General features: G+C 51.0%; 1 protein-coding gene across 21 annotated transcripts in view; it reads right to left on the reverse strand.

Annotated features, from left to right (window-relative positions):
• The window catches only part of MACF1 (microtubule actin crosslinking factor 1), a 229254-nt gene that overhangs the window by 132954 nt on the left and 69804 nt on the right, over positions 1-26496 (reverse strand). For 20 of the 21 annotated variants that reach the window (XM_039511277.1, XM_039511274.1, XM_039511271.1 and 17 more), the window contains exons 3-8: positions 23674-23763; positions 17967-18044; positions 15745-15837; positions 1946-2112; positions 738-850; positions 539-645 (exon numbers count right to left, since the gene is read on the reverse strand). In XM_039511277.1, coding sequence (XP_039367211.1) covers positions 539-645; positions 738-850; positions 1946-2112; positions 15745-15837; positions 17967-18044; positions 23674-23763 — 648 coding nt within the window. Of the gene's footprint in view, positions 1-538; positions 646-737; positions 851-1945; positions 2113-15744; positions 15838-17966; positions 18045-20924; positions 21004-23673; positions 23764-26496 lie in introns of those variants that run through there. The other variant, XM_039511266.1, reaches the window with a different exon arrangement.

Genomic DNA, 26496 nt, shown 5'->3' on the forward strand with positions numbered 1-26496 from the left:
CAACATCTGCCGCACAACCCAAGCTGAAAGCGCCTCCCCTTCTTGTGATGCAGTTTCACCGGCACAGAGGGGACAGCAGGACCTTGCTATAAGCTCCTATCTCCAGGGCACCACAGAGCTCTGTTACGCCGCTGCCCAGAGCGGAGAATTCAGTGCACCGTCTCAGGCTGCTCAGAGAACCAAGGGACTTTGATGGTGCACAGGAGAATTAAAGGGCAGCCCCACCTTACTAGGGAAGCTGTAAATTGCTCCACGCTGCTCCAGCAGTGGCAAGTGACATGAGCTCCAATCCCCACTTCTCTCTCCTGATTCCAGTGGACCCTCAATGCCTGCTAAGCAGCACAAACCTCCACTGCCTTTTTTTGGGAGGGGGTAGGGGGGAGATACCACCTGTTGTAGCTGGAGACGGAAGCCTCCAAACTTTTCTCCTGGAGATAAGGCACACAACTCACACCACCCCCAGTCACGACACAAGGTGCCTACAGACCAGCCTTCCATAGAATTAGGGTCAGAAGGTGTAAAAAGCGGCAGTTCTTACTATCGCACTGATCCCGTCTCCTCCCTCGGGGACCTTGGGAAAGGCATCGTAGATTGAAGACACATAAGTTATCACAGACTTCTCATCTGGAGATGGGACATCCACATCTGGGGCAAGGGGACAAAGAAACCCAAGTCAGAGGGGCGAGGGGGGAGAGGTAATCTTCTACCCAGCTGGGTCAATCACCATCATCTCTTACCTTCCGCATCCAGCAACCGGGTGACTCCAAGCCTCTCTGCAACCTCAAAGGCCTGTTCCAGATTCTCCCGGTTACTCTGTATCTGCACCCGCTCCATGTCCACCATATCCGGCCTGTAAGACACACCCAACAGCTCAGAGACAGCCACCTTCACACCTAACCAAGGTGACACTCTGCTTCTGGTACCGCACCGTGCGTTCACAGCCAGACACCGCTAACCACACACGATACACAGGTACATGGAGACCAAGGAAGAGGAGGGAGGCTCTTAATACTACAAAGGGGGTCCCAAGTGATTCCCCCAAGGTGCCAGGAACAAGCACTGTTAATGTAACTGGGTACGCAATTCTGCAACAGGACATGAAATGCAAATGAGGATTAGGTCCAGAAGATCTTCACATTCAAGGCAAGAAAAGCAGAGACTTCCTGGCTAGCTCTTTGAATCTGCTACACCCAGCTCAGTGCTGGGGGTACACACTCCTAACCCCACAAATAGTTACCCCCACCCCCCACTTTTCCATCTTCAAGGGGGGCATTTTGGCATGAGATTTCCAATTCCTTCTGCAGAGTGCTCATGACCCCACTCCTTTCCATTTGGGGGTTGCCCATGGTCAGTCAGTCACTGCCTGACAAAGGGTAACCCAGGTGACAGATGCTGTCTGGAGACATTTTATGATGCGTTGACCTTAGTGACAATTTTTGCTCATCTCCTTCACCCTCAGCAGTGTGGTCTAGTGGTCAAAGCCAGGTGTCAGCCCTGCTGAGTTCTAATCCCAGCTCTGCACCAACTCAATGTGCCGCCGGGAGAGAGAGATAAAACCACTTGCCTAGCTGCTCACAAGGAGTTTTGTCCGAGGCTTAATTGCTGCTTCAAGAGAGCCTGGAGATGCTCAGATGGAAGGTGCCACTGAAGTGCTAAGTATTATTAGTCACTGAGAGCAAAGTGGGAACTCACAACGTTAACGGCACAGCAGCACCTCCATAATCTGGTTTTAAAGCTTTTCTCCCCCCTTGCTAAAAGGCCAACACTCCTTGCAACTGTGCATGTGCTCAGCCTTTTCTGCTGCATGGGGCCTGGAGCAGAGCGCCCCTCCTCCATTATTCTGTGTTGGGCAGAACTAGGATTTCAAGGTGCAGACTTTTAATGCAAAGAGAGAACAAGGAGCCTTAACCTCTCCCGTAGCCACGCCAGACTCCTCTCTGCGCACCTGTATCTGTGAATGAGAGCATTGAACATCTTCCCGTCGCTCCAGCACGAAGAGAAGTTGGTGCACTTCACTCCCACGTAACCTGCAGTCACCTTCTGCGTCCACAGAAGCAGCTTCTCCTTAGCGGACATGTCCCCTGACTCCCCACTGATGTAGATATCAGAGATCTGTAAAGACATGGTATCGCTGGTTACACGGCACTTTGGAAGCAGGAAGAACCCTGTTGGGCAAATTATGCAGATTTTATTTCTATATATACACATTGTACGTGGGGTCTCAGGAGCCAGTCTCATATGAAAAGTCCAAGCCAGGGATCCATATCTAAAGACAGGTTTCAGAGTGGTTGCCGTGTTACTCTGTATCAGCAAAAACAACGTGGAGTCCTTGTGACACCCTAGAGGCTAACAAATTTATTTGGGCATAAGGTTTCGTGGGCTAGAACCCACTTCATCAGAGTGGAAAATACAGTAGCAGGTGTATGTATACACACACACACACACACATATACATGAAAAGATGGGAGTTGCTTTACCAAGTGGAGGGTGAAGTGCATCTGATGAAGTGGGTTCCATCCCACGAAAGCTTATGCCCAAATAAATTTGTTCGTTTCTAAGGTGCCACAAGGACTCCTCGTTATATCTAAAGACAGGTCACATGAGTACAGCACCTCTATTTTTACTGCCACAATTGCTAGGATCGGTGCAGACTCAAACAAACTGAAAGCTGAGGGCAGGGCAAATTCAGAGTAACTGCATGTAACTCGGCTGAAGGCTTTTCAGAGCAAAGGAAGTTTGATTAAAGGGATGCTATAGCCTGGGAGTTTTGAAATGGACTAATATTGCCTCCTGGGATGCATAACCAGGGGAATCTCGAGTAGGAGTAGAGAGGTTAGTTTACCTCTGTATTTGGTACTGGTGCAACTGCTGCTGAAATACTCTGTCCCGTTCTAGTGCCCACAATCCAAGAAGGAGGTTGACAAATTGGAGAGGGTTCAGAGAAGAGCCACGAGAATGATTAAAGGATTACAAAACCTGCCTTCTAGTGATAAACTAAATAGATGGAGCGCTTTGAGTCTCACAAAGAGAAGGTTAAGGAGTCACATGATTATAGCCGATAAGTACCTACATGGGGAACAACTATTTAATAACGGGCTCTTCAGTCTAGCAGAGAAACGTCTAACACGATCCAGTGGCTGGAAGTTGAAGCTAAACAAATTCAGACCGGCAATAAGGTGTACATTTTTGACAGTGAGGATACTTAACCATTGGAACGACTGACCAAGGATCACGGTGGATTCTCCATGACTGACACTTTTGGAATCAAGATTGGCTGTTTCTCTAAAAGATCTGCTCTACGAATTATTTCAGGGCAGTTCTCTGGCGAATCAGCTAACCATAGTGGTCCCTTCTGGCACTGGAATCTATGACTATGGAGCATTCCAATTTTTACCACCACCCCTCCCCATCCCCTTTAAATAGTCTCTCCTGAAATGCTTTCATGTCTTTTTTTTTTTTTTAATTTTAAAAAAGTTAAAGTTTTTTTGGCTCCCCTGGTGAGGTTTAGTTGCGTCTTCTGGGCAGCCCCATCAATGACACTAGCTCAGGCCCCGCCCTCCTTTCTCTGTACACACCCCTGGCTGCTGTTCCTCCAGTTTCAGCTTTGCTGCTTCTGTTATGGGGGGAAGGGTTAAGGGTAAACACCGACAACTGCGAAACTGACAATGCACAAAGGGCTGTCACATGCACAAAGCGAACAACATGAAAAAAGGCAAAAAAAAGATATTTTTCCTTTAAGCTCTTTCAGTTATTGTGATTTTTAGAGGTTATCTGCAACAATGGTAGGTGCGACATTTTCAGCTGGAAATTGTAATTTTTCCCTTTAATTCATTCAGCCAGTCAATACAGCCTACCTACAAGTCATCTTTTCTGCACTTCTCCCAGAAAGCACCACAAGAGAGCACCCCCAGATAACCACAGTGGTGAGCGCTTTGGAAAGACAGACAGGGCAGTGGGGTGAAGGCACTGAAGACAGAGAGAAAAATGCCCTTCATTTGCTCCTGTGTTTAAGAGCCAGACACCACATACTGTTAGCTCCTCCTGGTGATTTACACTGTGCCCTTTGAAATTTATCTTTCTGAGGGACGTGCATGGAGAATAAATAGCAATACTCCAGAAAAACAAACCAATTCCAGGGCATTAGCAGCAGGTGGAGATGGGAGATGCCTCTAAACCCTGGTCTTAGAAAGATTTTCCTACCAGAACAAAGTCCTGCTTGGCTAGGTGGCTGTATACCAAGGCCAGCTAGAGTCAGATTGCAGATAACATCTTCCAACAGACTCTGCCAATCAGAGCATCTCTGCCTCCTGTGATGACTACAGACGGCTTATCAGAACAGCTTTTCCTCCCATGCTGAATTCAGAGAAATCGTGTCTGGCTGAGCACTCTGGGGTAAAGTACTGGTGCATGGACTGGACCCATCTACTGCCAGGAGACTGCAGAAATGGGCCTGTTCTTACAATCTAGCTGCGCTCCCTCTGTGCTGCTGAAGATTCCCAGGCTCGGCTCAGCGTAAGAGTCACCCAAGCTGCGACAGCAACGCCCCTGCTTTTGCCTAACAATGAATGTCTTCGTTCTAAATAAATCCAAGACACAGAGCTCGAGCCAGAGTCCCCCGGAATGGAGGCTACTAAACTGAAGTGTTACTGGCTAGACATTGCCAGGGGTCAGGGTTTCTCGTTAGCATCACCTTGAACACACAGCACCTCCAGCTGACCTCCGACCCCTTGTTTACCCTGCCTGCCCTCCTCCCATCCCCTACTCACTTATTTGTCCAGCCACCCCTTAGGTATACTCTGTTTAGGCTGTAAACCAGGGACTGTCACTGGCTGTATGTCTGCGCTGTGCCTAGCGTGGCAGACAGGGCAGCTTTGCACCATATCTTTGGAAAACTGTATTGTATTAAATGTATGGCCAGTTTGCGTCTCATTGTGAGCCAGGGACTGTGTTCACTCCACGGATGATGACCCAGCACGGTGTTCGTTTTAAGAACACTTTCAGTGCAAATTTGACAAAATGCAAAGAAGGTCCCAATGTGAGATTTCTAAAGATAGCTACAGCACTCGCCCCAAGGTTTAAGAATCTGAAGTGCCTTCCAAAATCTGAGAGGGACGAGGTGTGGAGCTTTCAGAGGTCTTAAAAGAGCAACGCTCTGATACGGAAACTACAGAACCCAAACTGCCAAAAAAAGAAAAATCAACCTTCTGCTGGTGGCATCTGACCAGGGCCGTCCTTACCCATACGCAAAGTACGCAGCTGTGTGGTGCCCTATGCAGCGTGTGCTGCTCCAGCCCCCGCCCTGCCCCAGTCCACCCCTTCCCCAAGCCCCCACCCCTGCTCCTCCCCACCCTGCCTCTTCCCGCTCCAGCCCCACCCCGAGGACTGCAGCAGGGCTGAGCCTGCACTCACCAGTGGCAGGAAGTACAGCAGCCCAGACTCAGCCACGCCACCGGTGAGTGCTGGGGGATGTTCCCTTCTGTCCCCCAAGACAGCCCCACCACCCCCCACATGGAGGCCTGGTGCCCCCCACACACACACCCGCGGAAGGCTGTGCAGAATAGCTGGGGCCAGCTCTGCATCTGACTCAGATAATGAAAATGAACATGCATTGGTCCGCACTGCTTTGGATCGTTATCTAGCAGAACCCGTCATCAGCATGGACACGTCCTCTGGAATGGTGGTTGAAGCATCAAGGGACATATGAATCTTTAGCGCATCTGGCATGTAACTATCTTGCAACGCCTACAACAGTGCCTGTTCTCACTTTCAGGTGCTATTGTAAACTAAAAGCTGGCAGCATTATCTTCTGGAAATGTAAAACAAACTTGTTTGTTTCAGCGATTGGCTGAACAAGAAGTAGGACTGATTGGACTTGTAGGCTCTAAAGTTTTACACTGGTTTGTTTTTGAATGCGGGAGGGGGGGTTTTGTACATAATTCTACATTTGTAAGTTCAACTTCCATGATAAAGAGACTGCACTACAGTACTTGTATTAGGGGAATTGAAAAATACTATTTGTTTTGTTTTTTACAGTGCAAATACTTGTAATCAAAAATCAATATAAAGTGAGCACTGGACACTTTGTATTCTGTGTTGTAATTGAAATAAATAGATTTGAACATTCCAGACCCAAAATATTTACAAATGGGGTATTTGTATTTTACATGGTGTTCGGTTACTGTTTAACAGTGCGACTGAGATAATTTTTTTAATCGCTTGACAGCCCCTATTTTCACCTGGCTCCTACTGCTCATGGTGTCCAGCTCCAGTGACGATTCCCCTTGCAGGGAAGGGAAAGGATGCTGCAGGGCTCGAGGCAAAGGACCCTCCCTCCCCCCAGACGTCTGAGGAGGACTCTGCAGAAGCACAAAGAGGAGTGGCAGCAGTGTAATTGGTATGCCGCTGCTCACCTCCCTCTCTGGAGTCTGACACGCTTATCGCACACAAAACTGCTCTTTGTCGGTTGCTGCCACACAGCCGGCTTTGGCGTTAACTCTTCCGGACCCAAACCAGGGATTTCCTTAGAGCAATGGGCTGATAGACCGACAGGATCACATGACACAGCAGCTTGCGAGGCACCAGGGCCATAACAAATGCACGATGCACTTTGCAGACCATCTAAATAACTAACGACATAGGCGTCCGTCCCCAGATAACTGGGCCTTTCCCTGCCCCACTCCCCAGGCTGGAGGAAGGGACAGAAAATGTAGCTACATCCGCAGGATCCCCACATGCCCCATATATGGGATGGATGCTCCACTGTACTACTAATACTGAGGGGTGGCACTGCCTCCTCCTTTAAAAGCCTGCTCTTGGGATAAAGGAATCAGAGAAGGGGGTGATGAGCATATGGAACCCGGAGCTCCAGCACAGAACCCTCCTTACTCATGCATCAGCTCACAAAATTCCTCTGCATTTTTTTTTTCAAAGATCAACCACTTTTACCAGGACAGCAGTGCTCTGCTCCCACTGACCTTGGTGTCTAAATACAGAGCTGCCTTCTCCCGTACATCAAGGTAATGGCCTTGGCCCAGCAAGCCAAAATATTCAGCATCATGCTCCTTTTGCCTACTGATCCCTACATCTCATTGGCCAAGCCCCATCCCCAGCAGCCCAAACGGCGCTGAGAATCTGGACTGAGGGACTCCAGTCCATCACAAATCAGAGGAGGCCCTTCCGCTCCCCAAATTGCACAGAATAGTGACGCCCTCCTCTGAAGCAACCCCCAAAACAAACGCAGCGTCTTCTGCCACCCACCACTCCAAATACAGACACAAGAGACCTCTGCCACAAGTCCAAAATACAAGGAGACAATTTCACTGCCCCCAAAGCATAACATGCAATAAGCAAATCTCTTCCAGCAACCCCTCCTATATCACCTGGCCTTGAGTCAAAAAACCCAGCGTAGACTCATCTAGCCCTTCCCAGGCCAAAATACATCCCACTAGCCGATGCCCACCCAACCCCTTTGACTATCGAGGCACAGCACTCCTTCCAATTGCTCCATTTCCACAAACAGCATTGCTGCTCCAGGGCAGGAGTCTATTGCCCGAGAGGAGATGGACTCGGACTGGCTGAGTTCCCCTTCACCCCAGAGGAGTGAGGCCGCTTTTCCTCTTTGGAATCACACTGGGTTGCCAGGAACTAGACAGGACACCTGTAACACAAGCTCCTTCCCTCTATCCGCTGATGCTTCTCTGTTTGAATTGCTCTCTGCCCTGCCATGCTACAGGTTTGAGGCTGAATCAGGGGGTGTCTCCCACCATTTCAATCGTGTTCCCTATACACTCTAGGCTCTTCCGGTCTCTGCCCCCTTTCCACCCCACAGATTGACAGCAGCCAACAAAAGTACTTGGTAAGTCATCAGTGATGCCAGTTTCAACTCTTCCCCCCCACTGACAAATGCTAGAAAATGCTACTACAGCCAGGGACGTCACTACTGAATGTTGCTGCCTGGCCCTGTCTGGCTGCAATGCACCCGCCCATTTTTAGGACCATTCTCACAAGCCTCCTTCCTAACCAACACACTTTGCAATACGGCCCCTTCCCCCACTTTTAATTAGTGCCAACGTTTCACCGAAATGTTAAATGCATGCAAAGGGGGGAGCGTGCACGCCACACAAGTGTCAGAAGGGAGGGAATGTGCTGTGAGCAACCCCTTGAAAGTGGGTGAACATGCTAACTACAGTCAGTGCATCTCGAGTGACACACAGGCAATTACACCTAAAACACAAGTAATTGCCTTCCCACATCCTCCTGCTTCTACTTCGAGTGCTGTTCCCGCTCTCGACCTGCACACTCTAGGCAGATTACAGGGTAGAGGCAGCAAAGTACAAACAGGGTCAGTCTACAAGCCCATGCACCCCCTGCTCTCCTAATCTGACATTCCTAACAGATCTCCATGCAAATCACACCTGTGGGCTACCAGAGCCATGCAGCTCCTCAGGGTGGAGACAGATGCTTAACCCGCCACTTCTCCGTGTGTGGCTGTAATTCACAGCGCTAGACACAGGGCTAAGCAGACTGGAGTCAACTGGGAAATGGAGGGCTGGGCTGGCTCACTGATATTCAGGACAGCATTTCCCCCCCCCCCCCCCGTCTCTGAAAGAAATAAATACAAGCACTGACCTTTCCTCCAGAAGGCTTCATGGCCTTCTCCGTCCTGCCCCTCTGAACCTGGCTGTCCTCTTGTGCAAGGGGTGTGCAGCCATCTTCCAAGATGGACCCCGAGATCTGAGTGGCTACAATATCCCTGGTGGGCTGATGGGACGAGTCACTCCCATATCCTGAGGAGCGCTGGGCAGTGCTGGTGGTTGGCCCGCTGAACGAAGAGTCACTCTGAGAGGCAGGTAGTTTAGTGCCAGGCTGGGTCCAGGAGCCCTCTCCCCCCTTGAGGGCAGGTTTCTCTCGTGACAATGACAGCCTTTGGGACTTCTCAAAGCCTTGGTTTTCCACCTGGTCCACCATGGGCGATGGCGTGGACAATTCTGAGATGGTGCCTGGCTCTACGAACCATGAACCTGTCCACGTGGCACTTGAAATACTTTCATTCCTTTCTTCTGTATCCCAGGCCTCCGGAGACCTGCCAGCCTCCACCAAAGCTGCAGGCTTCTCTGGCCCTCGTCCGCCCGCTGGCTCCTCTCTAGACACCGCGTTACACCTGGACACGAGCTGGTCTTCATCCCTCCTCTTGTCGTCTTTGACTGCAGTCTCCCTTTGTAAAGGCAACAGCACAGCTCTGCTGCTGCCAGCTCCTGTCCTTTGAAATTCAACCAGCCTGCTCACAGCCTTCTCACAGTTCTCCTCCGCAGGGTTGTCTAGCAGGCGTGCAATGACTGTGGTGCCCTCCTCAGGGAAACCCCTCCTGCCCCCAGACCCTGAGGGCCAGTGCTCAACCACCAGCTGAGCCTTCTGGACTTCCCCTTGAAATCTCTCTTTCACCTGTACAAGGAGACCCTGAGGCAGTGCCTCTGGAGTTGAGCTGGGATTAGGATCCGGGGGCTGTGAAGTGCCTTGGTGCAGGGTCTTGGCAATTTCCTCTCCTCCCTCCTGCTGAGGCTGTACTTTGAACTTCTCCAGTGCCTCATCATCTTCAGCAATCTCCCCGCCAGGCAAGGGCTGCTCCTTGGGATTTGCCTCTGGCACCGTTCTCTTCTTCTTCCCCCTCCGCTTCCGTTTAAAACGAATCCTTTTGGGGGGAGACAGAGGAGCCTTTCCTGGGCCAGCAGCCTGTTCTTTCGGTTCCTTAACGCAGCCCAGAGAATTCCCCATCTCCTCCGAGCAGAAAATGCCAGCAATAATGCAGCTAAGCTGGTCCCAGGCTCCTGGATAAATCCTGACCTTAGCTTCATCAGCTTAGATGCACATTTTAAAACACGCAGCACTGCGGGCAATCCCCCATATTCTCTCTCTCACCCTCACTCACACACACGGAGTCACTCCCAGCTGCTGCTGTTCCAGACAGCCATCTTACAGACTAGGAGCTGCAACAAGACAAATTCAAAGCATCTCACTGCAGTTCAGAAATCACTTGACCTAAAAGCAGACAGAGACCGGATTGGCTGCAGCTTTCTCTCTCCAAATATGAGGTAATTGGAGCACTGCCCTCAGTAACACAAACAGAAAGCAAGAACCAGACAGAAATCGGGGGAGAGGGAGGGAAGGAGAGGCTGGGGGAGGATTGGGGAGGGAGAAAGGAGGGTGGGAAGTCAGAAAAAGGAAGATTGAGCAAAGGTAGCATAAAGAAAAGGGTGGGGAGAAGTAGGGGGAAGCACGGAGGAGACGGGGAGACTCAGCCTGCAGACCAACGGGAAATCCCATGGCCAACGCTGTGTGGGAAACCCACAAATTCCTGCCCCTACACAGAAACAGATTCCTCCGGGCTACGGTCAAGGTGTTTCGGAGGGTCTGCTCACACTGCCTGATGTTTACTCTGAGTCTGTATTCCTGACGGTTGTCAAATAAACAGCCTCCGCCTGCTCCACTCTGGCTATAGGCAGGCTCCTTTTCCTCCAATCACAGCGGAGGAGCATACGGCGGGAGTGGAACCTCCCCAAAGGGTTAACCGTCCTTCTCGCCGCACAGGCCGGCCGAGGAATCCAGAGCAGCTCGGGCACCGTGAGAGAAGGGGAGTCGCTGGGTGCTGAAACGTTAGGTCAGCAGCACACACCCTAGCGTGATTTCCGATGGCGGAGCATAGAGTGCACTTAGTGCCCATCCTCCCTTCTTCCCGCATCCCCAAGGTGAACTCAAGCTCCTCTGCCCAGTGCTGCCACGGGGAGGTCACACCAGCACCCTTCCACCCTAGGCAGAGTCACACGATGGGGACCAGAGCATCTCCACAACACACACACGCACTTTGTGACTAAAACCTGGCACCCTGCCTGCCCCACCCCTCCCCAGAGAGTGGGGAATTGGCTGGGTTGGAATAGGGAGCTCTGACCGTTCCCTTCCTTGTAGCAAAATGCACGTCACGCACTAGACACCTGCAGCAGCCACCCCGCCCTCTGCCCGCCAAACAGACCCCAATGGCAGAGCAGCAAACAGCAGAGTGGCCAACTGCAGCTTCCCAAACCCAGAGACACCAGCTCCTAGGGCTGCTCCCTCCTAGTGCCCCTGAGCTGAGGTTTCATGCGTTTCCTTCCAAGCCCCCTCTCAACCAGCAAGGGGCTTGTTGGTGTCAAGAGAAAAGGGAAAACAAACTACGGGCCCACCTCTCCCGTGCAGAGTTTGCACCAGCCCCCCAGCAAACGGGGAGACGAGTCATGGTCGCTAGGCCTGCAGCGCAGGAATCGCACCAGCAGCTCGAAGCACAGGACGCTGCACTGCCCCTCAGCTGTTTCTTTGCAGCAGTGGGCTACGGACTTTCAAATATGGAGGACATGAACGAGATTAAGGGGTTAGCAACAGAGCTACATCCCTAGAAGAAATCTCCTTATTCCAGGCAGAGAGGCAATGTAAGCCCAGGGAGCAGGCCCAGCTGTAAGCGCTTAATCTGCCTGGGCCAGACCAGCTTCCCTCAGCAAATCCCCACGGCTGGTAGGTTGTCACATCTTGACTGGGGAGGGAGCAAGCCCGAATCAGCTCCAGGACAGTGCCGCCGGGTGGCTCCTGCACTCCCATCCGTCTGCCTCAGAACTGCAGGACACTCCCTTGGAAACCCAGCCCTGTCCTTCAGCCCCACTGCAGTGCAGCAGCACCACCTAGCGTCCCCCGAGACATCCGAAACGAGCCGAAAAAACAGGAACCATGGGGGAGATTTCGGCAAGGGCCCCTTTCTATCCTTGCCTCTGAATGTTGGCACCTCACTTTGTAGGGTCTTAGGAAATAGGGAGAGGAGGTGGCCACATACAGACAAGGACAGTTCATTCACCTTCTGCTTAGGGCTTGAATTCACTCATGTTGTTTCTCAGTGCTGGAGTGTGATCCGGGCTCGAGTTGATGGTGACACAGGAGTAAGAAATAATTATGGCCGAAAAATAACATGAGGCCGAATACCTCACGCCCGTAAGAGTTATCAGTCTGCTTTGCGTTCTGACCCTGCTCAACTCTTACGGCTTCCAACGCCCACAGCACTCACTCTAGTGAGAGTCTAGTCGACACATTTAGGCCCAGATTTATAGATACACTCATGCATCCAATTTAGGGAGTGCAGATCTGCCATCGGGGTGGCCTGAGGCCAGACCCCTAAAAGCCAAGTTCCCAAGAGTTAACCAAGTTAACCAATAGGCGCTTGAAGGGAATATATTAAAATCTTCACAACATTGCAGCCCTGGCTGTGCACCCTTGTGGACTCTGACTAGAGATGAGTGTGAAAACCTCAAACTTTGCAAAGCCCATCTCAGCGGCGGCCCATCTATTTCTTCCCAGCAAACAGAAAGGGCGTCATTCAGAACAGAGAGCTGGCAACAGAAATGTGGGTGGATGCTCCAGCTCTTACCCCCTTGTACCAGCCAGGAGGGTTTCACTCTAAAAGAGGGAGCAGGATTTTCACAAGTAACTAGTGACTCCTTCAACTTGAGGTCCCGATTGTTTAGACCCCAGGCTAACACTTCCAAAAGGAGATTAGTGATTTCGGGCACCCAACTTAAGGTCCCGTAAAGGGGCAGGGCCTGGTTTTCAGGAAGTGCTGAGCACTTGCCCTCTGAAAATCAAGCCCCCTTTCAGATGTCTCAAACTGAGCACCTAAAATCACTAGTCTCTTTTCAGTGCATTTGCTAGGAGTCTCCCCAGTGGGTTCACTGAATGGAGCAGTTCTCAGGAATTTGTTCGCACGGGAACGGAGACGGCAGCGAAGGTCTCTTGGTCTCACACTACACGCCTCTAGCCAGGTGCTGGGGGCCCCCTCAGGAAGCAGACAAATGCACCAAAACAGGCAGACACTTGTACTGACAATGAAGGCAAGCGACTGATGAAGTGGTGTTAATTCCTCATCAACATACAGCCTCTCACCTCCACCCATTGCAGAAGCAGGGAGCCGACCAGTGTATTATAAACACACCGTGCCCTAGAGAGCTGCCCAGGCTTAGCCAAACCACCAAACAAGAACACAGCCACAAGACAGGCAAAAACTCAATCACAATCTGTATCCACAGGCAGAAATGCAAAAATTAGCCAAGTCAGTGACCCCAACACAGCTCCAGAGCACCCTGCATCACAGAAGTGCAACAGCTGCCAAGGGAGACTGGCAAGGAATGCTCAGGACAGGCTAATACACGCCACCCGGACTTGCATATACGCACAGAGAACGGGGAGCAAAACTGGTTTGGTTACAGGCGGCTCCAGGGTGCTGGATTCAGAGAGGCCTGCTCAGTGAAAATCTTCGGCTTCCTCCCAGGCAGCTGTGGCCACTGGGCTGCCACCAACGAATAAAACTCCCCAGAACCAAATTATTCTTCAGTCAGCTGGCGCTGGGATTGCCCTCGCGGAGCAGAATGATGTAGTTCCTGTCAGGGGTCTGGATTACCCCTATTACATGCGTGTGGGTCTAGCACTCCCGTGAACAATGGTCACCCACGGCGAGAGGAGCTCTGCAGTGAGGAATGCCACTCAGAAACTCATCTGTCCACCCAAAGAGCCGCGGTGAGGAAAACTCAAATCCTGTGGAGAACAGCTGCCAACAAAGGGCAGGAAGCACAGGAGCTCCCCAGGCCACCTTGTGGCGCTGGCATTCCCTCTCTCCCGACTCCACCAGCCTGCCATTGCTGTGCCTGACAGCACCCCGGCGCTCTGACATTGAGTGTCTTGGGTGGAGCTGCAATCACACCAAATCTCACTGCCAGCACTCAAGGCAGCAGCTCGCATGCCTGGCACCCCCACGTTCCTGCTCAGCCTCAAACACGGCGATCCAAGCCGAGACAGAACCAACGCACGAGCATGACGTTAAGGGCCCTGTGCTGTCGCACGTGCTGCCTTTCTGCTGCCATCTAAGACTGATGTCCTGACGGCCTGTGGCATTAGAGACCCTGGGACGTGTTTTGTAAGAACAGGGGTGCGAATCTCAGCGTCATGGTCAACTCCCACCTGGGCAATTACACTCTGTCAACCTCCTGCAACCTCAGCTGGATGGGCTGGTCCCGTCCACTCACATCCTGAACTGCCGAGTTGCATTGCCACGCGGCTGCTGTCTTCCACATGAGAGAAAGGAGCTGCGGTTACTAACTGACTGTACAAACGATACATAGAGGAGAGTGTGTGAAGGACAGAGAGCTTTTGGAAGGAAGGCTGCTGTATAAACGTGAGATCACTGTAACCGAATGCACCCCTATATTCAAACCCAACACACTACCATAATAATCCTTGTACACAATATGCCTTGTATTGTGAAAACTAGTAACTCACTGGTCAACACCATCAAGGTGAAATGTGTGTAGCAGCATTATATGTAAAATTATGAATTTCCCAAATGATGTTGGCAGCACATGTTCAAACTCACTTTGCCCCAATCAGGCAGAAGTGATTAAGCAGGCCTATCTTAAACAAAGGAATGTGTGTTTACCTCAATTTACATATAAGTAGTAAACAAGGTCCTTGAGACAGCAAAGGGGCAGGAACAGACCGGTCTGCATGTTAGCAAACAGCAGCATGGAACCTCTTTCACTACCAGAAAGTCTCTCTCTTCCCGGCTGGAATGAACTTTACCTAGGGGTAACCCTCAGGAAAATGCATTTCAAAGGGTGACTGGCCTGGTATCTCTGCCTATCCAGCTCTCTCTCTCTTTCATCAAAGAAGACAAAAGAAACCAGCCCTTTGGGGGCAGATCCGGACTTGGGAATGTTCTCAGCAATGTTGCTGGGAACCTGTGGTAAGAATTTACCTTGAACCAAGTCTAGTTTGTTACGTTTCGTTACTGGAAAGTTTCTCTTCATTTCTCTTGTAACCATTTCGGACTTTAGTGCCTCGAACTTCCACTCACATAAAATCTTTCTCCTTGTAATTAAATAAACTTGTTTTATTCTTCAATCAAAACGAAGCTGGTGTTGCCTTTGAACTGAACTGTGACGGTATCTCCATTTAGGGTAGGAAACTGTTGTACATTGACCCCGTACGTGGGCAATGGACCTCCAATATCTGGACTGTCCAGGAGAGGGCTGGACAATGCAGAACACACGTTTGGGGGAGGAAATCTGGGACTGGGAGTATGTTGGGGTCACTGCAGGTGGTAACCAAGGCTGGTGGAAGTCGGAGGGTGACTGGAATGTGCTGGAAGGCTGCAGCTATACACAGACAATCCGGGGGTGACCTGCATTCTATTTGGCTGTTTGCAAGGAGCCCAGGTTGGGACTTAAAGCAGCAAAGCATTGCAAGGCACCCGAGGGTGCAGGGCAAGTGGGGTCCCAGCTCCGCACTGGTCTGGACTGCATCCTGGAATGTCAGTCACACACTCCCCAGACACGCTTCTCCAAATTTACTCTCCTTTTTCCCCTGCTTAATGCGCTGAAGAGCCCTGGAGGGCTCAGCTTTCCAGCTCAGCTGAGCAAACAGCAACTGCCAATAACCTTGGTGCCAATCAAAGGGCCACAGCACACACAATCCATCATTAGTGATTTAATTATGTAAATGACCAGAGAAGGGAATTCTTATTCTCTGCTGGCCTAGTCTCCATGACACTGCTATATATGCTAATCCTCCAGACCAATCTGTATGACGGCATTATCATTAAATATACTCATGTTCTCCAGACAGATGCCAGAGCAAACACGTCCCCCTTTCCGCTCCATGCCCTTCAACAAGTCACATCCCTACCTGAAAGTGGAGAATAATGGTCCATATGAGCCCCAGGGTCAGCTTCGGGTTGCCATCTGTAATGTCATCATTGCGAATGTTCACCAGCTTCACCTGTAGGGAAGCACCAGGGACTGTCAAAACTTCAAACCAGATGCTTCAACAAAGAGAGAAGGGACTTCTCTCCAATCAGCTCACCACCACCCTGCCCTCCCCAAACCAGTCACGTGCACCTAGCTGGTGCAATCTATTGGCCAGAGAATGGGACAGGGTCTCAAGGCTCCAGCATTCTATTCCCAGCCCTGCCGGTGACTCGCTGCGTGATGAGGAGCAAAAATCAATCCATGACTTTTCTGTAAAAGAAGGATTGAAATAACCATTTTTCAATTCCCTAGTGCCTCCCACTGAAGGACCTTCAAATGCTTTACTAGCATTGTCTTATTTCGGTTTCTACAAAGAGTGCCTTGCCCCCACATTCCCAGGCACTTGTGCATAATTTAAAATCTACAAAGCACATCACGTAGCTAGGAGAGCACACCCGAACTCAATCACCCCCACCCATACCACAAAAATCAATCCGCGCAGGAATTAAGCCCGAGATCACAACACCCTTGAGAGGCAGGCAAGCACGTGTGATCCCCAGGTTTGCAGCTGGAGAGACGGGAGAGGTGAAGTGCCTTGTTCAAGGTGACATGGGAACCCCATTCTTGATACCCAAACCTGTGCCTAAACTGGGATTATACCTGCCCATCTCACAGGAGCCTTCTGAGGGGGAACCAGTGTGTGTAGCTAAGATCCCCAGCATAAAAGATGCCATAAATACACAAAGCATCACCACCATCTGCAGAGCTACCAGCAAACAGAAACCTGGGTGGGCACTGGTATGTCTGAAACCAGAAGGAGGGGTGTCTCGGAGGGAGCGGGGGAGGAGAGGCGGGAGGGGGGGTAATGCTCCCCACTTCCAGGCACAGGATCTCAGCAACGAGAGCCTGCGACACTGGCAGATCTTCTCCACCCACCCCCAAACTCTGCACCTTTGACATTCCAGGGCATCACTAAGAGAGCATTCTGGGTAAGGCGTATCCCAGCATGCACTCTGCTGTGATGCTGTAGCACTTCAGAGGTGTGTGTGTGTGTGTGTGTGTGTGTGTGTGTGTGTGTGTGTGTGTGTGTGTGTGTGTGTGTGTGTAAACATGCTAGCACCTCTGGCAAAACATCTCTACCAAGAAGCTAGGGAGCATTTAAGTTACGTGCCCTCCCTAGGGAGGGTAGGTGGGCAGGTCTATTCAGCACCCCTCGGTTAGCCAGAGGAGTAAATCTCTGCTTCGGCACAACCGATGCAATTCAGCATCGTCACTCATCATGAGTGTGTCGTGACCGAGGACTGACAGAACAGGCAGGACAGGACTCCCCCCGCCCCGTGAGCAGCAGGCATTTCACCTGCAAACAGCAGGAACCGCTGGAAACATCCCTCTGCTTAGGGGTTGTGAGTTCTGGCTGGTTATAAGGAGGGTCTATTACATCCACTTGAGGAACTGCCCGACAGAGACCAGACTCAGGGGCCCAGCACTTCCTGAACGCTGGGAAGGGGGAGAAACATAGGACAGAAAGGGACCTCCTGTGTCACGGGATCTAGCCCCTAGTTATCTCAGGCAACCCCGACATAAAACTCACCAAGCTCCATCTTCAAACTAGTTTGGTTGGCTCAAAATACTCCCACTGAGAGGCCGTTCCAGAACCTCACTCCGGCAATGGCTAGAAACCGTCTTCTCACTGCTAGGCTAAATCTATTCATGGCCAGGTCACACCCATCTGTTCCTGGGCCAACATTATCCTAAGGGCACCAGAGGAGCTTCCAAGCCTACACTGCACTCGGAGCTGACCAAGACAAAGTCTTTGGGACACAGGAACCCGGTGGGGTCTAGGGGTTGTATCCATCTGAGACACTTGCAAATGCTTCCTGGGAAAAAAAGAGTCCTAACGCCTCATTCTGATCCCCTCTCTCCAGGCGGCGTGAATGGCCCTGAGCACTCTCAACACCCACAAGGGAAGGGACACTCTGCAGTGCTGCCACTGACTGGTATCTAGATGCCCTAGGGATGAAATACAGGGATCGTGCTTCGTGACGCCCCTGGCACAAGCTGCAGCGGGAATCAGAGCACACCCCACAGGTGGCGCAGTGAGAACACGCAGAACACGATCAGAACTGGAGCGTGACCTGTGAGCATCAGCCCGGCTCTTACCTGTCGCTGCTTCAGGAAGTCCAGAGCAATCTGCACATTCTGTAACCTGTGGAAACGCATCCTGCCCTTCTCACGTGGCTGCAAAACAGAGGCAGTACGTCAGTCCAGCCAGCCCATGGCAGCAGAACTAGGGTGCCTTTGATACACATGCACGGACCCACTTCCACCCCTTCCCCCAGGTGCACTTCCTAAGCCTCCTACAGGACGTATCAGAACCCACAGAGACCCTCCCTCTCGCTGAGGACTGGGGGAGCTCACTTGATTCCAAGCACCAGCCTAATTATGTTCCCTCTAAGTCTGAGCAAAGACCATGACATTCAATACACTTGCTTGGCCTAACGTGCACTCAATGTGCCACCTAGCACGGCCATCTCCTCCTCTCTCAGCCCCAACCTAACAGCTGAGGCACCGACAGATCTGAGCAGGAGACAATAATTCACTCCCAGAGTGTGTCGCCATAACAGCAAAGCAAGGGCCTAAAGGAGGAAGCCTAGAAAGACGCAGATCACAAAGATTCATGGATACGGTGAACACACTTCACCAACATGCGCCCGTCTTTCCTGCTAATACACTGCCGTGGCCTCTTGCCCCCTTTTCTGGCTGCTTAACACTGTCCTGCTCTATGCAGGGGAGTCTTTATTATCCCACAAATCCCCTATGCTGGGGCGTGGAGCTAGGACCCTCCAGTAACTATCTCCTGCTCCCAAGCCCACCCATCGACCCACGGACCTGACCACAGACACCGACTTGGCCGCTCTACTTGCGACCTCAACATCTGCCCCTAGTTTCAGCATCACGCTTTGTTCCCTTGCCTCTGCCCACGCAGAGCTAAACCAGAAACAGCCACAGGCACTGAGGGCTCACGCGGTCAGGCCAGCCTGCTCCGCCACAGGGGTGTGTTTGGGTGTACGCCCTACGCTCAGCTACCAGCACAACCGCATGGACAGGGGAGAGGACAGTTTGAACTAAAGTGAGCCGCCTTGCTGCCAACCTGCCCTGTAGGCCCAGGTGAGAGCAAGAGCGGCCTTGTGATTTGCCAGGTGTGTAGTGCAATAGCGAGTAGACTGCTGGGGCAGGGACTCCACCCGGGAGGAGAAAGCACAGGCTTCAGCACCAGCTGTGTCTGTTTCACTACTACATGGACTTCAGTGCTTTCTGTCTCCAAGGGAGCTGACCAATCACAGTCAGGCTACTGGCCAATGTTCGCAGCAGCATCCACGCTGGGCTACTGCCCTGAATCTCTCGCTAACGCACAAGGAGGGGCGGCTGCTCTGCATCTGAAGAAGTGAGATTTTTTTACCCACGAAAGCTTATGCCCATATACATCTGTTAGTCTTTAAGGTGCCACTGGACTCCTTGTGGTTTTTGCTCCAGTGAGAGTCTGTGATCCATCCAGGAGCAAACAGTCCCGTTCAACCACCAGCCCCACCCAGCTCCAACATCTACGTTTAATCTGATTCATTTACAAATAGCAACTCTGGGCTGAACAAGGGCTTGGGGCAGGGGTAGGAGTTCTGAACAGTGGATCGTGTGCAGAAACTCAGAGCCAGCCCACAAACCCAGCTCTGCACTGAATCAATTAGGAAAGGGAGGCAGGTGGGGGTGGGAAACTCAAAAGAAGCAATGGCTTCTAAATACAAAAACGAGAGGTGGCAATTGTCTGAGGAATCAGTAGCAGCAAAGAGACTCTCTGGGCCAGCAAAGACAAAGCACATTTCATTCCTCGTTTGAGGAGGAAAGCCACAGGAAGGTCTGCCTATGCTCCAGCCCCTGGCAGAGAGGTGCAACACGCTAGTCATTTCCTGTGCCATGCCACTGCAGCTGCCAGAGTGGCTCGGGAGGGGGAGCAGAGAAGAGAGCTGTAGAGAAGGAAGGCACAGCCCAGCTCGAGAGGGTTGGTAAGAAATGGGATCATTTCTACCAGCCAGAATGCTCTGGTTCTTCCTTCGGGGAGGTGCAATCCCCTTTGGCTTAATCCTTGGCTTGGGTAAGGTTGGGCCTGCCTGGAGCTGGGGCCGCTCCACATCAGAAACACTGAGAATATGTTGCTTAAAAACAGATCTGTTATCATGCAAGGTTAATCCCTGCTGTCTGCCAGCAAAGCCACTGTACCCAGTGCACGTGGGTGTGGTACACAAGGCAGAGCATCCCCATGCAGTGAGAACGGTTAGCAAACATCAGATGATTCATCCTGAAGGTTGTTTGCTCCATGTGAGTGGAGAGAACAAGCGTCCCATCCGAGAGCGTGCAGGACCCCAGTGGTTTTATCTGGGGGTGCGTGAGAGGCAGGGGTTCATCTAGGAGCGTGCTCCCCCTCCCCTCCCCCGTGTATAGACAGATTTCATGCTCTCACAGCAAGTGGGTCAGCATTCTCACACTGCAGACCACCAACACTGTAATGCACGCTCAGATAATCCAGTTAACTTTACCACCGCACTGTCCAGAAGGAATATGGGATTAGCTGCCTTTTTGTTTTCGCTCTCCTCTTCCCCGGTACACACCCCACACATCGCTCCTCTAGTCAAATGTGCTTCTGGGAAATTTATTAGCCGTGATCAAGAACCAGCTGCTAGTGGAAAGGAGCTATAGCGAATTCTCCATTAACCCACCTGAACCTGAGGATGGGGAAGGTCAGAGGCCACTATGGTATGTCTACACAGCAACTAGGCACCACGGCTCAGGCTCGTGGGGCTCGGGCTGGGGGCTGTTTCGTTGCTGCGTAGATGTCAGGGCTCTAGGACCCTGAGAGGTTGGAGGGTCACAGAGCTCGGGCTCCAGCCTGAACCCAGAGGCCTACACAGCAACGAAACAGCCCCTGGCACAGGCCAGCCGCGGGTTTCTCTTTGCTGTGTAGACATACCCTGTGTGCCCTATGCAAAGCTTGGTTACAGCTGGACTATCTGATGGCACTCCAGTGTCAGTCTGTATTACATTGCTCCCAGGAGGGAGTCAACCTACTGCATCACCATCCTCCTCCTCCTCCTGCTCTTCACTGCTCGTGCGACGCCAGGAGGGCGCTTTTGCCAGGCGGAGGGTCTTCTGGCCTGAAGGGTCCTTTTGCTAACAAACGTGGCACAGACAACACCAGTGGGATAGTCACAGAAAAACAGAAAGGAACTAAAAATGCAGCACATGGGAAAAGAAAAAGAAACACATTGCTCGCCGGCCTCCCTCCCCTGAAAAGGAACGTGAAGACTAGCTGGTTATCCTGGATACTGCCTGCGTCTCCCCTGGGAACGCTACTGGGGCTTGATTCACACTAGCGAGGTAGACACAATGGCAAGAGCTAAAGTAGATTTTGAAAGAGCTGGAAACTCAGAGACAACACGTTTTAGATCAAATACTTGTTCCTGGGCTGCTCTGAGGAGTAACTGGATGAATTCTATGGCCTGTATTATAGAGGAGGTCAGACTAGATGGTCATATGTAATGGTCCCTTCTGGCCTTAAAGCCTATGAGACAGTGCCATCAACATTTAGGGCAGAATAGTCTAAGATTTCCTCCTGTCTTAGCTGCAGCAAACGATACCACAGTATCTATAACAGTCCAACCACTTCTGCCTACCTACATGTGATTTACAGTATAGGCTGCCTAAGCAGAGATTTCCCTAGGATAAAACTCACTCCAAAAGTCAAAAATGTTGTGGGGATGGTAGTGATAGGCCTTTGAAGCATCTAAATCCAACACCCACAAAGTGTAGTTTGGCATTTCAGGAGGGCAGCTGAGTAAGTTACACAGATTCTATTTTAGGGGTTACTACAATAATTCCCTCTGAGCTGCACCAAAAATTATCTTCCAAGAGCTAACTAGGCTTTTTGGTCTAAAAAGGGGCAAGTGATTCTACTCTGCCCCAGGTGCCAGAGAAGGTGTCTGCCATCCTGAAGAACTATCTACCTCTACAGATCCAGCTCGTAGAGTGGTTGCTAAGCACATGACAGGAAAGCCTAACATGCTCCTGAAGAAAATAGATGGAAAAGCGTGGACACGAGAAACCTACAAATGTTGGTGTCTAAATTGAGAACGAGCACAAGCAGGAAACTCCAAACCGGCAGTTTAAATGGCTCAAGACAAGTTTATCTGCAGCTGCACGGACGCATCTAACCCCGCTGATTTTCAACATTTAGGCAATTCTTGTAAGACTCTGCAAAGGCCTGTCTTTGGATGTGTCTGGCGCCGCACTCAGCTTTCCTGCTAGAATGGTCATGTGGACATCTCTGAAAGAGCATGGCTCACACAGCTCTCATCTGCTGAATGAAGGGACTGTCTTTAAACATCATGCCAGCTAAAAATCATCTAGTGTGGCCCTCCAGTGTGCCTACAACCCCGCGGCAGCAGGTCTCTGAGCCCACGTCAAGTGACTTGAGCTCACTGCGCTTGTGCTGTGGGGATAAAGACAGCAGGGTAGATGTTCGGGCCAGGGCTGGCGCCGGGGCTCTGAAACCCAGCGAGGACGTAGGGTCTCAAAGCTCAGGCTCCAGCCCAAGTGGGGACGTCTATTCTGCTATTTTTAGCGAGAGCCTGAGTCAGTTGCTCCAAAAATGTGTTCTGCCAAGACAGGGAGTAGCACAGAATAAGAGTGTGAATCAGTTTTGCCCCTTCCACACAAGCTGGACAAACCGTGTTAAAAACAGTTTCAGCTAGAATCACCATCGTCCTTTGTTATTTAAATACACAGAGATGCACTGCAGCAGTATTTAAGCACGGTTTCCGAATAAGTTGGGCAGTCCCAAGGAGGTGGGAGAAGCTGGTCAGATTGTCTCAGTTCTCCTCCTCGATTCATAGGGTAGGTCTACACAGCAACACCACCACCAACAAAAAAGTGAATCTCCACACCTAGGTCAACTGACTTGGGCTCTCGCTACAAGGCTGAAAGTAGCAGAACAGACGTTCCCTCTAAAGCTACAGCCTGAGCGCCGAGATCCTACCTCCTAGCTGGATTTCAGAGCCCAGGTGCCAGCCCCAGCCCCAACACTGCTGTCTTAAGCCCTGTAGCACAAGTACAGTGAGCTCAAGCCACTTGACCTGGGCTCAGAGACTCTTGCTGCAGGTTTGGGTTGTTTTTTTTTTTTTTTTTGCTATGTAGCTGTACCCACAGACAGAAAGGCTCAGATCCATCCCTGCTTGTGCACCACTGAGGTTAATGGACTTAACACCGGGAAAGATTTGGACACGATGGGTAAAGTTTTCAAAAGCACCTACCCGGCGTAGGCACCTAAGCCTCACAGAAACTCAGTGAGATTTAGGTTGCTTAGCACCTAGGTCATTTCTGAAAATGGGACTCCGGTTCCTACGTCATTTAGGCACTTTTGAAAATGTTAACCAATGCCTCTAAAATGAGACTAACAAATATTTAGAGAGGTCTAGTGTGAAAATCAGCAGGAAGCGCTGGAGAGGAGAAAGTGACGCCAAACCTGCCCCTTTGTATTCACACAGTGTATTGAGTAGATTGTGAGGCTCATATGCATTTGGGACTAAGAGAGTGAATGCACCCATATCCTAGGCACCTTTAACCTAATCCCATAGTGAGGTGTTATCCAGGAAACCAGCATGATGAAGATGTAAAAAAATTAATTTAAAACAAAACCAAGGATGTGACAAGGAATGCTGATCGCCCTAGCACGGCAGGAGGCAGTGAGGAGGAGAAGGCAGGATCCAGTCTCTGATGGTGAAAGCCACAGCAGCGTTCCTAAGCAAACTTGGAAACTCACCAGTTTCACTCCTGACAGAACCTCCAGCAGAGAGATCAGGTTATGCCCATCTCGCAGGTCTTCATACAGGTCATTGATGTGCTTGCGCACCTGTGGAGCAGAGGAGGAGGATGAATTTTCAGGGATTTCATTAATTTAAAGTGGTTATTCCCACATTCTCTCTATGGGAATCGGGCTCCCATTTCCAAAGGGCCCCAGCAGATCACTATAAAGCCAGCCTTACTCCACGCAATTCTAACATGTTCCCATGCAGCCACTTTGCTATAAAGCAAGGTGATGAGGGCAAATGGCAGCTTTGAACAGGATTGGGTCTTGTGAAATGGCAGTTTTCACATTAACAGCAGGAGTATCCTGTTAAAAAGACAGCAAAAGGAGCCAATTTTTCCTATTTCTTCCATGATAAACCACTCTTCACAAAACTCACTGGCAACCAAATGTTTACCTTTGCCACTCACAGACAGACTCTGGGTTCAACTCCAGCTCTGCCACAGATTTTCTTCATGCCGTTGGGCTAGTTACTTAGCCTCTCTGTGTGTCAGTTTCCCCATCTATAAAATGGGGTCATGAACCTTCCCTTCCCCCTCCCTTTGTCTTGTCTGTTTACAAGGTAAACTCTGAGGCAGGGATGTACACCACCACCTAGCACAAGGGGACCCCCAAATCTCAGTTGGGTCCCCATGTGCTACTGTCATCCTAATAGCAATAATAAATAATGCAGTGATTCTCAAACGCAATTTTTTTAACACATTACCGCACCAGCTTATATTATCCTCCAGGAATGTCACACGGCATTTGCCTTCCGTTAAGGGCAGGCAGGTGTTTTTCCATTTGCTTGCCCGGGGAGGTGACTGTGTCTCTTTAACTAATGTATTAGGCACTGGCTACAGGTCAGTAGAGACTTGACTCCCACCGTGCCTTCTGTACCCATCAAGTTTTGGAGAGGGAGACGTGTAGCTTAAAGATTAGTGCACAGACCTGCAGCTTCCCTGGCCTCACCACAGTCCAGAGCAGGCTGAAAAGTACAGTGGCAACACCTTTAAAGTCCAAGCCAAAAACTTTCAGTTGATGGAAAACATTAATTAAAAAATACCTGGCAGTTAATCAAGACGACTGGGAGGCACCTCAAAACACTGCATTAATCCTGCTTAGCTACTCAAGGTACAAACCTCCCATTGCAGACAACACGCAAGAGACCAGCCCCGCTGCACAGGATATAGCAGATGGACACTCCTGGATTCACACCCCGCAGTCTTTCATGGCAGAACTGGCTGCGTTAAGCTATCTAGATCAGGGGTGGTCAAACTACGTCCCAGGGGCCACATCCGTCCCTTCAGACGTTTTAATCCAGCCCTCAAACTCCCGCCGGAGAGCAGGGTCGGGGGCTTGCTCCGCTCTGTGCATGCTGTGGCTCTGCGCGGCTCCTGGAAACGGCAGCATGTACCCCCTCCGGCTCCTACACGGAGGGGAGGCCGGGGGGCTCCACACACTGCCCCTGCCCCCCAGAGCCCTCGCCCCCTCCTGCACCCCAGCCCCCAATTTTGTGAGCACTCATGGCCCGCCATGCAATTTCCATACCCAGATGTGGCCCTCAGGCCAAAAAGTTTGCCAACCCCTGATCTAGATCCTGGTCCTGATCCAGTTCACATGAATGTAAGTGCATAGAGATGTGTATCCCGTCAGTGATGGGCAGACAGGCAGAGCTGCCTGGAGTCTCCTGGAAGGCCACAGGCTCTGGACAGGTAATTTGATGCACAGTGAAGGCAGAGATCCCAGAAAGCAACTGAAGGTTTGCGTGTGGGCTCCAGGAACTTTCATCTGGAGTTCTGAGGGACTAGGGCATCCATGGTGAATGGTAAATCAGGGGGCTCCGGTGACTTGGCACCAGTGGGTGGGAAAAGGGACCGGATTCTCACCAGAAAAGATCTTCCAAGCCTCCTGAACGTTAAAAACAAAATCATCAATTACGTGGCTGGCTCAGAATAAAATCGGACACAACCATGTTTGTGGAGTTGCTGGAGTTACTGACTTGGCTGGCTAATAGCTCTGATCTCAGCTGCAAGCCCCGGGCCCTGCTGCAGAGGTGCGCAGCTGGAAAATGGACACAACTAAGGAAACAGGCTCTTCACTCTTCTTTGCGAAAAACATTTTTCTTTTAAAAGACAGAGATTATTCGCTGCCCTGAGCCGCGCGCTGCTGGGTCACCAGAGTCGCTGCTCTGTTCAGATTTGTACTGGACACCTTCCAACAGGCAGGATCCCAGTAGGTTTACAATGCCATCGCCAACCAGTAAGGCAGCCTGCCTGGATACAGAACCCCTGAGCCCCTTCCCTCCTCACTCTTTTACACACAGAGCCCACTGCAACTCCCTGGTTCTCAAACTACCACTTAGAAACCAGCATCCGCTTTTGCTGGTGCAACAAGCAGCAGGGTCTGTGAAACAGCAGTACGGCCCCAAGGACTGAAAAGATCCAGGAGTTGAGCACATCAACTTAGATCCTCATCTTTCACGCCGGAGCAAGAGTCCCTGCCTCTGAAATCCTTCATTGTGTTGTGGGATCTCTGTCTCCCCAGCGCCTCCTGGGTCACCCCTCATTGGCATCTGATGGAGGTCTACAGAATTCTAATAGTACCCCAGCCTCGGCAAACGCCAACCAGGAGCCCGGCTGCCTCTAGAAAGCGGGAAAAGGGTGTACGGCAGGAAAGGAGAGACAGACACAAGAGAGGGGAATGGTGGAAAGAGATCTGATTGGTAGAGACTTGTCCAAAGGCAGCTTTCTGTCACTTCTCTGCTAAGAGACAGAGAAAGAGACTCTGCTCTGGATA

This window comes from Mauremys reevesii, linkage group 23, assembly GCF_016161935.1.
Source record: "Mauremys reevesii isolate NIE-2019 linkage group 23, ASM1616193v1, whole genome shotgun sequence".
In the NCBI taxonomy this organism is placed as follows: Eukaryota; Metazoa; Chordata; order Testudines; family Geoemydidae; genus Mauremys; species Mauremys reevesii.